Genomic DNA, 13,934 nt, shown 5'->3' on the forward strand with positions numbered 1-13,934 from the left:
GGACCACTCCCGTAAGGCTTTCGGATCCATGGCCAGACAGTCAGAACATGACCGGGAGTCATAGCGCGCTCTAGTCAGTAGAGACAGATGCCATGGGGGTCAGCCACCAACATCGTACAGCGACAGGCCCCGCAGGATTTAAACCCAGGCAACCCTACGTGGTGGCACCAGGAGTCAAAGGCTTAAAATTGAAAGACAAAAAGTCTCAAGTCAGTGAAAAAGTAACTAGGGTACGTGCTCTAACCGGATCTCCGCTTGCTGGCGTGGAAAAAGAAAGAACTGACGTCAGCGTGCATGGGTGACGCCTAAGTAGTCTCCATGACGTCATCTCGGCGCATACGACGCCAGCGACGGTCGCGGAGCCGCATGACACCACCTTCCGACACGCAGGGGTACTGCTGACAAAAACTCTCCGGATTTAGTCTGACGCCTGGGGATATTCTAAGGTAAGGCATCTATCACTAACGTGTCTCTTTCAGATATACCTGGCAAGCAGTGCTTGTGCATTAGCTATCCTCCAATGATTAGCTGCTTGGGAGGCAACTCGTTTGCCTGAAGCATCTAGTAGTTTAGACTCTTTGTCTGGAGGTGAAGCATCACCGGGGGTTTGAGAATTGGCACGTTTCCTTGCATTGGACACTAGCAAAGAATCTATCTAGAGGGAGTTGTCCTTTAATGTACATGGGATCATTGGGGGCGGGTTTATATTTTTTATCAATGCAGGGATTGAGAATTCTGGTCCTGACAGGTTCTTTGAAGATGTCTGGTGCATGTTTAATGACACCTTTGAGCATGGGCAATGTTTGTATTGTCCTTTGTGACTGGGCAAAAGTATCTATCAGGAAGTATTGGACAGCCCTATCAACAAGCTGACTAAACCCCATGTTGTCATCTGGGGGATATGGCCTTGTTGGGTATGCCTCTGGATCAGGAAGGTCTGGAGGATCATTGTAATCTGCCCATGTGTCCTGTGGTATAGCAGTGTCATCATCAGGGTCCTTTAAAGGGTCATTATATCCACCCCCGTCCCCATGGTCATCATCCTGTGGTGGTGGTGGTGAGTGTGGAGAGAGTATAGGAGAGTGTATGGGAGACTTTGCAGGAGACACAGGCTTAGTAATAAGAACAGGAGAAGAGGGTTGTATGGGTGAAGTTGCAAAGTCAGTTTTCTTCACAGGCACCTCAGGAGAGTGTCTGGTGTCTAATTTCCTCTTTGTTGGGAGACTGACAATATGGCCTGTTTTAGGGTCCACGTGCAATGTCTTTTGTTTCGGATCGATAGGATCTGGTTGAAACAGTTCTTCCTGGTTGGCGTCTCCTTTCGGTTCCGATTTTTTCAGTTCTGAACCTGGTTTTGATTTCTGCTCTGGAGCCTTAGAAAGTTTTTTTTGCTCCTTCGGCTTCAATGTCGAGTCGGTAATCTTTTTCAGATCCGAAGGTTTTCGGGGTTTGTTCGGAACAGAGGCCCTTTTGTCTTTCGGTGCCAAAGAGCTCGATGCCAAGGCCTTTTTGGAGGTAATAGGAGTTGGATGTATTCCTGATTTCGGTACAGACGGTGTTTCTTGGGGACCATTATGCAGCTTGCTCGGTCCCGAACCGCCGGAAGTCTTTTCCTTTGTCTTCGGAGCTGGGCCTGGAGGCGGGGCTTCTGAAGTTCTCTTTTGGTCACAACTAAGGCCCTCAGGTGAAGTTTTGACCGGAGCCTTCTTTTTCTCGGGTGGGGTAGGGGCAGGGGCAGTTGTACTCACTCACTCGTTGACCTGGAATGATGTTGTCATCGGAGTCGTAGTCCTCCGCTTCGGATACGTTGTCGAGCTCCTCCGAATCCTCTGCAACATCGGGACTTCATCGAAGATGTCTTCTGGCACCGGTGCAGCCTGTTGCGCCATAACGTGTCGTCGAGCCCGGTGATCACGGATAGTCGTTTGGATTGAACGGAGGCGCAGGCTTGGCAATCTTTTTCCTCGTGGCGAGAGACAAAGGTTGCAGACCTTGTGGTGGTCGCTATGTGGAAATTTAGCTCCACACTGGGGGGCATTTTTTAAATGGAGTCCTTTCCATTAGCTGTAGGCCCGAATGGTGCTGATGGGCCCAGCAGACCGCATCGACGCCGGAATAGAGTATTTTTAAGTTAGCACGTCAAAGGGCACGCGAACAAAAATACCCTCGAGTTGTGATGGTTTGAAAACACGGTAACGAACTGGAGCCGAACTTGTATCCAAACCCGATGGCGGAAAAAAAAACAATCTGAGGATGGAGTCAATGCCCATGCGCACAATCGTCCAAGGGAGGAGTCACCCATCTCGTGACAACAAAGACTTATTCCAAGACAACAACAAACTGCAATCATCCGAGCCCAACACCCGATGGCGATCTATGCAAAAGTATGAATTCTGCAGCTCATATGCCTCGAACGTAAGTGTCCTGCAGTTTCAACTCCATCATCCAGTCTCCAGGGTCTAGAGAAGACAGGACCTGGGCCACCAGGAGCATTACAAATTTGTCCTTCTGCAGAAAGATGCTGAGACGATGCCGATCTAACAATAGAACAAAGGCCTCCATACTTCTACGGCACAAGGAAGTAGCAGGAATAACAGAGTTACTACTTCAGAGACTGGACTCTCTCTCTATGGTCCTTTTGAACAAGAGGGCCTGTCCTTTTTTTTTTCGGCAAAATCAAACAATGGTCTTCAGTCAACGGTCCTGATGGTGGTGGAAAGTGTGGTGTTGTACAATATGGAATGCCCTGCTTGTGTGAAATAATGGCCTGCCACCCTTGGAGGAAATATCGGATCCTGCCTGGCAGTGTCAGCAGGGACATATTTAAGTGGCTTTGAGCCTGCAGATGAAGAAGGTGCACGTTGTCCCTGCTTTCTTGGGCATTGTCTTAGAACCAGAGTCTCTGCCATGAAAGTCCTGCTGGGTTGGTGGAGGGACCTTGTGTTGGCGAAACTGAAAACCCTGACCACAGCCACTGAGAAGGCAAACCTGTTGATGAAATGGTCTGGTAGGGTACAAAAAAAAATTAAAGGAACATGCTGTGTTCCTTAACCATTCCAGGGCTGAATCCTTTTGTTGCCGAAAAGGCGAGAGCCATCAAATGGCATTTCCACCAGGGATGCTCTGACATCCCCGCAGCAACCTGTAGACCTCACCCAAGCATCAGACCAAAGTAACACACTGGTACCCATTGCTTTGCCCAAGCAGTCGGCTGCTTCCAAGCCATAACGCATTAAAAATATTGCTGAATCTCAACCAACCTGAATTGCTTGAGTGAAGGCCATCTGAAGGCTGTCCGGAACAGCAGGTAAAACTTATTCTACTGTGCCCCAAAGGGCATGGCAGTAGCAGCAAATATAGTTTTTCACTCACAATCAGGCGGGTGGTTGGGAAGGCATTGGGATTGACTTAATCTTATGGATGACTGTGCCACTAAACTCCCTAGCATCAGAGGCTTGGATGCAAGGTGCAGAGCGACAGGGACATGCATATTAACAGGTGGACTCAAACATGGTGGTGCCCAAAAGGGTATCCATGAGGGATTAAATGGCAATAGAGGTTCTGTAGGTGTTGGACCAGGCTGAAGAACCTCCGCCAAAACAGTCTTCACCTTCATAGTAGGTAGCTGTCGGTCCAAGACTTCTAACACCTTTCGCAACTGCGAAGAACACACTTTCCTCAGTAGCAGGAAGGGTGTCTGAGAGGGGGAAGAACACAAAGATGGGGGTGGGTGATAAAGTCTGCTCCGCCGGCAGAGTTCACAGGTTTTTGCCCACCCCACATTCAGCTTGTAACACTGAGTTCTGGAAAAACTCTGCCAACAGCCATGTGACAACATTGGGGAGCTGTGCTAGAGGAAAAACTAAGTTGCCAAGCACAAGCGATAATTTGCATCCCCGCGCACCATTTTTTGGTGCTTAAACACCTCCCGGCAAGCTTTCTAATTGCGGGCGGTTGTGGCAGGTAGCGACCGTGTGTATTGAGAAAGCTGCCGCTCTAGTAGAAAATCTACCCGAGCGGCAGAAAGAAACAGCGCTCTGGTGCGCCGCATGGTGCCACTCAGGCGGATTTTACAAGGCCGAACAAGCTCTCAGTGCTAAGAATCAGCGCAAGGTGCTGAATTCTGCCTGTGGAACTCTGCAAAAAGTTGGAGTTCTTTTGTAAATCTGCAGAATTCTGCCAACCCAAAGTCCATATGTGGAGAATTATCCATCCCACTGGCACCGTAAAAATTCTTCATACCAGTTTTCCTCAACATATTGCGGGATATAATCGTTGTCTTCATAATAATTAGGATTGGCACAGTCAGTGTTTAAAAGATTTGGCCAAGTTTGGACCCTACCCGGCAGTGGTGGCACCTCGAGGGATAGCTGATGGGAGGGGAGGCGGGGGAAGGGCAGGGTGGGGGGGGGGGGGGGGGGGTAGTAAACTCTGGCATTTGGCCAAACGGAGTTAAGTAAATAAATAAAACTAATTACATTGCGCGCTGCCACGCCAAATCGGCAATGCAGCGCGCGCAATGTAATCAGTTCTATTTATTTACTTAACTCAGTTTGGCCAAATGCCAGAGTGTACTACCCACCGCCCTGCAGCACTCCCTCGAGGAGCAGCCACTGCTACCCGGTGGTCAGTGCAAAGTGTCAGAATAGAAAGTATTGGCACTCTGCCTGTTGGCAGAGTGCCTGTCTAAGCCAGGCATGGCCTTGTTCGATGGACTTTGCTCGGAGCTGGATAGCACAATGGGCAGCTAATCCTCCTCTGGCATTGATGTGAACTGAACGGGCACAGGCAGGTGGCACCGGAACCAAAGTCTGCAATGGAGCTTTTGAGTAACTCCATGTTGGTGAAGAGGGCACAGACTGTGCTGAGGGCAGACCCACCAGTGTAAATCTGTCTGAAGGCCACTGCAGAGCAGGAGTGAGGCCAGGAGGTACGTTGACATCCTTGTGCCCTCTATGGAGCCCAAGAGTGGCGAGAAGGGGACGATTCCTGCTTGGACTTGTATGCTTTTTCCATCGACTTACCCCAAGACTTAAACAGCAAAGATGATTTGCCAAGGGAACTACTTTGGGAAAGGGACCTTCCGTTTGACCGGTCGCAGTGGTTGGCGAAATAAAGTCATGCCTTGTGGTCCTGTATGGTCTTCTGATTAATCAGAGCACAGTAATCACGGGTCTTGCAGTCATATTTATTCCCCAGGCACCACAGACTTTCTTTATGCAGGTCCATCACAGACATGTCTTTACAAAATCCCCTACATACCCTATAGTCTTAGGTGGGGACATTTTCTTTAGCACACTGGTTAATTTTTATGACAAAAAGTGGGTATTGAAGACCAAAGTAAAGCTTCAGGTCAGTGTCTGAAGGCACAGAAAGGTGCTGATGTCAGCACCTATGGGTGGTTCTTATATGCAGTTTGGTTTGTCAGTTCAGGAGCGGAACGGCATTGGTGTGGAGCTGCACAATGCCACCTACCAGCCCATAGAGTAACTATTTAAAGTTTCCCGAGCTAATCACATGCCTGGTGGAATATTCACAAAGTGAGGAATCTGTTAGACGTATCCATCAGAAATACTTTCATTCATGCAGCCACAATAGCGTCTAAAAGATGTGCAAAGTTTTTCTGTGCAGTCAGCACTTTTCTAGTTTGTTTGTTTTGCATTAAGTTTCAACTTCTGCCAGTAAAAGTTGGTTCAAAATTCATTCTATAATCATTGTAGAGGATGCATATTAAGCAACTTCTTCTAACCCACTCCAAATCCACTGCACTTAATATATAAAGAACAACAAAATACATAGGGTTCCAACAGGAAAAGAAAAGGCACAACACACCAAACATATCGTTAAGTTGTAGGAATTTATTTTAAATAACCTACAGTTGATTAAAAGGGGGTTCATGATAAAAATATAAGATACCTGTTGAAGAAAGATGCCGGAACTGCCCTTGCACACACATACACACTTGGCTAACAAAGCTTCTAAAAAAAAAAAAAAATGGCAATAGCAAAAACAAGTTTCACATTAAAATCCTGCCTCTGTAATTTTTTGTACACAATTACAAACATAAAAGAAAATATAAATAAAATAACCTAAAAATTGATTTCCGTTTTTTGGACCAGTGCTCTTGTCTTAAAATTGATCGGTGAAGTATTTTTATAACATACAATTTTCAAGTAAAAGACCAGATTGTTTTTTAAAAGGACTCCATTAAGGTGAAACATGCCACTGGTATACACCATAGGCTCACAAAGATGCAGAGGAACATTGTTTCAGTCTCTGATTTTTCATTTTCTGTTTAAATGGTTCACAATCTCCCTCCCACACACATATCCCTCCATTTTCTATAACAAAGCGTTCTTTAAGACAAACGTTTTAAATACTTAAAAATAATTAAAAAGGAAATAAAAATTCACATTTGAAAGGAACACCAGATTCATCATCTCATCATGCTTTGCCATCAGCAAGACTCAGGATACGTGTTGATGTCCCCTCCCTCCAAGATGATACAAGAAAAAATATAAAGTTCCCAACACCCCTTTTTGTATAGGCTAGTCACTTTAGCCTTGAGGCCACTGCAACCATTGGCCTACAATGGTTGAGTGCCATCAACAAAGAGAGGGAGAAGGTGAACTACTGAGAAGGGGTGGGGTGGTAGGTGGGGGGAGGGGAAGAGGAACTCCTTTTTCTATTAAAATATAGAAATTATTGCAAAACCCCGACTGTAATAATGCACCACTAGAATTGGTCATTAATACAGACGTTCAAGACCCATGGTCATTGCAATAAAACAGATTAAAATTAACCTGGCTGAAGATGGACATATCCCCTGAATCCTCCACAATGTGAAACAAAACCAAAGCAAAAAAATGCATCTAATTTAATATCTTAATATTTGTGTTTCTCTTTTTAATAAGTTGTCCATAGGACAACTGTTTCAAGGCTTTTGGAAAAGTTTTTTTTCTTTCATTTGTCTGGTTATTAGTACTTGAAGAGGTTGGTTCAAATGTTTTTTTGGAAAAAAAACTTTAATCACCTCTCCTTACTCTTCCTCCTCCCCTCCCATAAAAGAAAAGGTTAGGACAAGTAAGGCTCACAGTTCAAGCTGTCTAATATCAGGCTAAGCCTTTCGCAGTAAAATCCAGCCCATTTAAAAATATGTTAAAATTCATAGTCTTCTTCTGCCATATCTATGGCCCACGCAAATTTCTCTCGCTGTGTTTTGTTATAGATCTTCTCTATAGGGACACCATACTTCTTACACCTAAAGAGAGGGGGAAAACAACAAGACAGTGTAAGTTTTGAAAACTTCTTACATTTTTATAAAACCCTTTCACAATCTAATCACTGCCTTTTGTTAACTCACAAGAATCCAGATTACAACAATTAGAATACCAGCAGTCATTTGTTTCATTCTTCTTAGAAAGGCCTGCAACCTATGTGATTGCAGACCACAAAACCATCAAATAGTTTCTACTTGTACAGCCAGCGAAAGCTTTGCAAATATCTATTGGCTGAGTGAATTGCACATGAGGTTACACGAGTCGTCTCTCTGCTTCAATGTCGAATGGTGATCCAGGGATCAGTGTTAAGCTGGTTTTCCATTTCTTTACCCAACCAATCCCAAATTATGAAGATTTAAGGTTATACCTGGGGGACCTGTAATAACAACATGTCAGGTATCCCAGGTTTCTATACCAGCACCAACATGTATCAATTTATATACGGAACTGCTGTGGGATGTGCATTTGTATTTTTTTTTTTTTTTTTTTTAAGGGTTTTTCACCGTGCGCGCACCCCGCGATTTTTTGAAAATGTTTTTTTCACCCTTCGGGGTCCTTCAGGGACCCCCTGACAAAGGCTAGGGGGGGGTCAGGAACTCTCTACCCTGCCCCCTTTTCACGTTCTCCACCTTTGTTTTTCACTGCCACACACACAATGGCGTCCGACACTTCCTGATTTCGACCGATTTTGAATGTTGACTGACATCTAACCACCAATCAGTATTACGCTCGTGCACAGCACCGTGCGCGCATATAGATATTTATGTACTTTTAACTGCAATTTCCTGCAAGTTGAGGTTCCACATCGGAGCTGGTGGGTGGCTTGGAGGAATTACTCGTTTGAGTCCTTCCAGGAATGCTTTGATGGCAGGCACTCTGAATAAAGAGAGGTGCTGCCTGTTCTGGAGATAGGCTGATATTGCGGTCAAATGGACACGTATAGAGGTGTACGCCAGATTGCATCGGTATAGGTGTAAGAGGTAACAAATTATGTTGTGGATGGATGCGTCTAGCGGGTTAATGTCATTATTATTGCAGTAAATGACGAACCTTTTCCATTTGGCTGCATAGCAAGCTCTGGTAGTGGGTCTTCTAGCTTCCTTAATGATGTCCATACAGTCAGGTGGCAGGTTTAGGTAGCCAAACTCTAGGACTTCAGGAGCCAGATTGCCAGGTTCAGCTGTTGCGGATCTGGGTGCTGAATCTCTCCATGGTTCTGCGTCAAATGCGCGGGTTTGATCCGCAGCCTTTGATGCGGCACCACGGAAAGTTCGAGAAAAGTGGTGTACCATGGCTGGCGTGCCCACGTTGGAGCAACCAGGACGAGTGTCAGTGAGTGTTGTCTGAGTTTGCGAGCCACCAGCGGTATCAACGGTGCTGGGGGAAAAGCGTACGCAAATCTGCCGGACCAGTTCATCCATATCGCATTGCCCTGCGACTGTGGATGTGGGAACCTTGCGGCAAAGCTTTGGCATTTTGCGTTTTCGCTTGTGGCGAATAGGTCTATTTCTGGACGACCCCATTGCTGGAAGTACGGTTGGAGTACTGATGGGTGTAACTCCCACTCGTGCATCTGGTGGCTGTGTCTGCTGAGCAGATCCGCCATCTGGTTGTCTTTGCCGGGGAGGTGTTCCGCCATGAGGAACATGTTCCTCTGAATGGCCCACTTCCACATGCTCTGAGCCAGATGAGACAACTGTGGAGAGTGTGTTCCTCCCTGCTTCTGTATGTAGTACATGGCGGTCATGTTGTCCGTCCAGATCAACACGACTTTGTTGCAAAAGTGTACTTTGAATGCTTTCATAGCCAGGAAGATTGCCATCAGTTCTAGAAGGTTGATGTGCATCTTCTTTTGTTGTGTTGTCCATAGTCCCTGCACTGTGTAGTTGAGTACATGAGCTCCCCATCCCTGGAGAGACGCGTCCGCTGTCAGTATTATCTGTGGAACAGGCTCTTGGAACGGTCGGCCCTTGCAAAGGTTTTGTGGATTCCACCAATGCAGAGAGTTGTATGCCCGACCGCTCACCAACACTAGGTCTTTTAGTTGTCCATGAGCCTGATTCCATTGACGTGCTAAGCACTCCTGAAGCGGGCGCATATGTAGTCTCGCGTGTGGGACTATGAAAATGCAGGAGGCCATCATGCCTATCAACTGCATGAACACTCGCGCAGGAAGGGAGTGTTGTGGTTTGAACTTGGAAATCAGCATTTGCATGCTGTTGATTCTCACTAAATTTGGCTGAGCTGTGGCCGCCAGAGTGTCTATGGTCGCACCTAGGTACTGTTGTACGTGTGCGGGTTGGAGATGTGATTTTGGGTAATTTAGTGAGAACCCCAGACTGTGAAGGAGGTGAATGGTGCGGGACATGTGGCTGGCACATTGCTGGGCTGACTTTGCTTGAACAAGCCAGTTGTCCAGGTAAGGGTAGACGTGTATGTGCTGCCTCCGTAGATGTGCAGCCACAGTAGCTAGGCACTTTGTGAAAACTCTGGGTGCTGTTGTCACGCCGAAGGGAAGGACTTTGAACTGGTAGTGCTGCCCTTGAACAGTGAATCTGAGGTATTTTCTGTGTGAGGGGTGAATGGGTATGTGGAAATACGCATCTTTGAGGTCCAGTGTGGCCAGGAAGTCTCCCTGCTTGAGCAGCGTGAGGACTTGCTGTAGGGTGAGCATGTGGAAATGCTCGGAGAGAATGTAGCGGTTGAGGGGTCTCAGGTCTAGTATAGGTCTGAGTGACCCGTCCTTTTTCGGTATTAAAAAGTACAGGGAGTACACCCCTGTACCTTGCTCGTGGACGGGTACGACCTCTATTGCGCCTTTTAGTAGCATACTTAGCACTTCCTGCTGTAAGAGCGTTAAGTGCTCTGAGGACATAGGACGGTGCTTTGGAGGTATTGTGGGTGGAGTTGAGGTTAATTCTAGGCAGTAACCGTGTTTGACAATATCTTTGACCCACCTGTCCGTGGTGATGGAGTCCCACGTGGACAGGAACCTTTGTAGCCTTCCCCCGACAGGTGTTATGTGGTTGGGAGGAAGGGAGAGGGCGTCACTGTTTGTTCTTGGGGAGGACATGGTGTTGCCGTATCCGTGTCCTCTGCCCTTTGTGCTTGAGCCACGATATCCAACCCGGGTTTTTTTATCGTAGGAACTTTGTGTGTTTCCCTTGTTGTAGGTTTGCTGTGACCCTTGTCCTCTACCTGCTCCTCTATTTCCAGGGCGACGAAAGGAGCCGCTCCGAAAGGACTGAGTTTGGAGAGCCCCCATGGACTTCGCAGTGTCTGTGTCCTTTTTTATTTTCTCTAGGGTGGTGTCAACCTCTGGCCCGAATAAGTAGTCGGGGTTGACAGGCTGGTTGAGGATGTTATTTTGTACCTCAGGTTTGAATCCGGAGATTCGTAACCAGGCGTGTCTCCTCAACATGACGCTAGTGTTTATGGCTCTGGCAGCTGTATCTGCGGCATCCAGTGCACACTTAATGGATGCGTTTGTGAGGAGTTGTCCCTCCCTGATGAGGATCTCTGCTCCCTCTTTAAATTGGTCAGGGAGATGTTGGAGTAATGTTTCTAATGTGTCGTAGTGTGCTCGATCGTAGCGAGCGAGGAGCGCCTGAGTATTGGCAATACGCCATATGTTAGCTGCTTGGGCCGCAACCCGTTTGCCGGAGGTCTCTAGCACCTTGGACTCTTTGTTCGGGGGAGGAGCATCCCCTGTCGTTTGAGAGTGTGCCCGTTTGCGAGCATTCGCAACTACTATGGAATCCAGAGGTAACTGGCCTCTAATGTAGGTAGGGTCCCCAGGCGCCGACCTGTATTTGTCGATCCTGGGGTTTATTACTCTTGCCCTGGTGGGTTCTTTGAAGATGTCCTTTGCTGGTTTGAGGACACCTTTCAACATGGGTAGAGTTTTTATATTCCTTTGAGGATGCGAAAGTATCCATGAGAAAGTCGTCCTCGACGGTGTCAGAGTGGAGTTGCACACCATGATTGGCCGCAGCACGTTCAATGAGGGCATTGAATGCGGCAGTGTCCTCTGTGGGAGATGTTTTCGCTCCATATAGTTGCGGGTCCTGTGTATCCATAGATGCACCCGGGTCTACAGGGTCATCCCAAGCTTGGTCAGGGTCCTGTTGGCCTTCAGGGTCCATCTCTCCGGGGTAGGGGACGTGGCCACTGATGTAGTCCTCCAAAACGTCTGTTTCGGAGTGCGTGGGAGAGAAGGACTAAAATCCTGGTAAGAGGAATGGAGAGGTTCGAAAAGAACTGGTTCCGAAGCCACTGGCAGCTTTTTCTTAAGCGGGATCCGGTAGGAGTCCAAAGCTGGCTCGGATGTTATTCTCCTCTTGTGGAGCATCATTCTGCCGGTGTCGGCGTCAATGATGTGTGATGGCGACGTCTCTGCAGAAGAGCGTTCGGCAGGCGTGATCGTGGTGTGGGTGACACGTGTTCTGATTTGGAACAGTTTTGGGGCCGTGGACGGCGGTAGGCCAAAAGTGATGTTGGCCGGTGCCGGAGAGGCTGTTGGAGCTTTGATCGGCTCGGAGCCTGACGTGTCCTGGAGGACTGCCTTGTGTTTGATGCGTTGCAAGGACGCAGCAATTGGCCGCACCTGGAGCGCCATCGGTTCTTTGGCGCCGACCGGTTCTGTAGAGGCGGACGTGGACTTCTTCGGCGCCACTGGGCCATCGAGTCGAGGAGCGGTAGTAGCCGTCGACGCCGTCGATGATTGTGCCTTCGGTGGTGCTGTCGAAGCGGTGTGAGATGCAGCAGCCAGTTTGACCTTTGTGGCCGGAGCCGATTGTTTCGGTTCTGGGAGCCGAGTAGGTTTGGCGGCACCGAAGGTCTTTTTCCGTGTGTCGGCGTCGGCTGCTGCAAGCTCGGCACCGAAGTCTCGTTTGGTGCGGTCGATGCCGACTGGTTTGGTTGGCGTCGAAGGTGTGGTGGGTTTCGATCCGACCAGCGTCACTTTTGGTTTCGGTTTTTGATGAACCAATACAGCTTTCGGTTTCGAAGAAGGGAAACCAGCCGTTTTGGGTAGTAATGGCTGCCGCTGAATGTCCGAGGCCGGGCCAGAGGGCGGGGCCGAAGAACTGCGGGATAGGTCTTGGGTAAGGCCCGAAGGCGATCCCTCGACCGGAGCCATAGACTGGCGCACTGGGATATCCTCAGTTTGTACGGGTAGGCCTTGCTCGTCACCGGAGCTACTCTCTTCGGCCCCTAAGGCCTCATCGTAGTCTCCTACCTCAGTGTCAGCATCATCTCTGTGAAAGAGTCGTTCTTCGATGTCTTCCGATCCGGAGTCTTGTTCGGAAGCGGGGCTGGAGGGTAGGTTCTCCACATCTTCGACAACTTCGTCCTCGGCGCTGAAGATGTTGGTCGGGGCCGGTGCCGCTTGCTGCGCTTCGAGTCTCGCTGCTCGTCGATTCCGGAGAGTCTTCTTGGATCGGAATCGGGCACAGGCCATACATGTGGACTCGTCGTGATCCGGTGAAAGGCATTTGTTGCACACCGGGTGCACGTCGACATGGGGATATTTCGCATTGCATACAGGACACCGCTTGAATGGTGTCCTCGATTCCATCGTCGGTGTCGGGTCGATGGTCGGGTAAGATGCGAAAAAGTTGTTCTTGAAGTTAGTTAACTAACAAAGATGCTATCGATACCGATCGGGAACAGTACCGACGCGAAATAAAGGCCTTTTGGCCTGGAAAAAGTTTTTCCTAACTTGAGTCAAGATAAGCACATCCGAACCCAATGGCGGAAAAAAACAATCTGAGGATGGAGAGGATGCCCATGCGCACTGTAGTCCAGGGGAGGAGTCACCTATCCCAGGATACTTCGAAGACTCTTCCAGGACAACAACGTGCAAACATCCGGACCCAACACTAGGCGGCGATCTATGCACAGATATGAATTCAGCAGCACACATGCCTCGAACCTGTGTAGTACCATACTTTGTATAAATTTGAATTTTGTGTTGCGGGACACTTGCTTGGGATGCTCCAATATACTTGCCCACGCTTAATCAGACAGTGCACAATCAGTAGTTTCTGCCCATTTCATTCTCAGGTCGGTGAGTGGGACAGACGCCTGTGCACGGACACCAATGTACAACCATTTAATGAGGTGTCGCCGCCCCCCGCCCATATAATATAGTGTACAAACTAATTCATGTGGCGGAGGCTCTTGTTTTTGAGGAGCCCAAGTGTTTTTTACGTAGTGGGACACAGAATTGGAACCTTAGAGTGTTAGTAATACTGGCATCGAGGAGGAGGCAGATTATCTTGTTAAACGACCACTGACCGAGCGGCTTCATAAGCTCATGCCTTGACACTAGTTTTGAGCGGTTCAACATTGGTTCAGGATTAGATACAGATGTCTGGATTGGATCCAGCACGAGTGGCGGGCGCAGCTGCATGGAAGGGACTGGCGTGGAGCCAGGGTTGAAAGCTTGGACCAGCTTTGGTATGGGCCTGGAAGCAGGTCCTAAGGGGGCAGCTGGTGCCAGAGAGGGCAGGCTAATAGTGTGCCTGATGGCCCCTGGCGCTCCTTTGGGTTCAAAAAGCACACCAGAGGAAGCCGGTCAGGTATAGCCCCATTGAAGTTTGCAGTTTTCTGAGCTGTAAGCCACAGAACGGGGAATAGGAGGCACCTAAG

The 13,934-nt window shown here is 48.3% G+C and overlaps 1 protein-coding gene and 1 long non-coding RNA gene across 2 annotated transcripts in view; one reads left to right on the top strand and one right to left on the bottom strand.

The window, feature by feature from the left end:
- The window catches only part of LOC146812108 (uncharacterized), a 148,947-nt gene that overhangs the window by 89,010 nt on the left and 46,003 nt on the right, over positions 1-13,934 (top strand). The window lies entirely within an intron of this gene.
- The window catches only part of TOP1 (DNA topoisomerase I), a 210,528-nt gene continuing 202,432 nt past the window's right edge, over positions 5,839-13,934 (bottom strand). The window contains exon 21 of the mRNA XM_085619113.1: positions 5,839-7,261. Coding sequence (XP_085475239.1) covers positions 7,159-7,261 — 103 coding nt within the window. The 3' untranslated portion in view covers positions 5,839-7,158. The remainder of the gene's footprint in view (positions 7,262-13,934) is intronic.

The sequence above is a fragment of the Triturus cristatus genome, chromosome 7, assembly GCF_964204655.1.
Source record: "Triturus cristatus chromosome 7, aTriCri1.1, whole genome shotgun sequence".
NCBI lineage: Eukaryota > Metazoa > Chordata > Amphibia > Caudata > Salamandridae > Triturus > Triturus cristatus.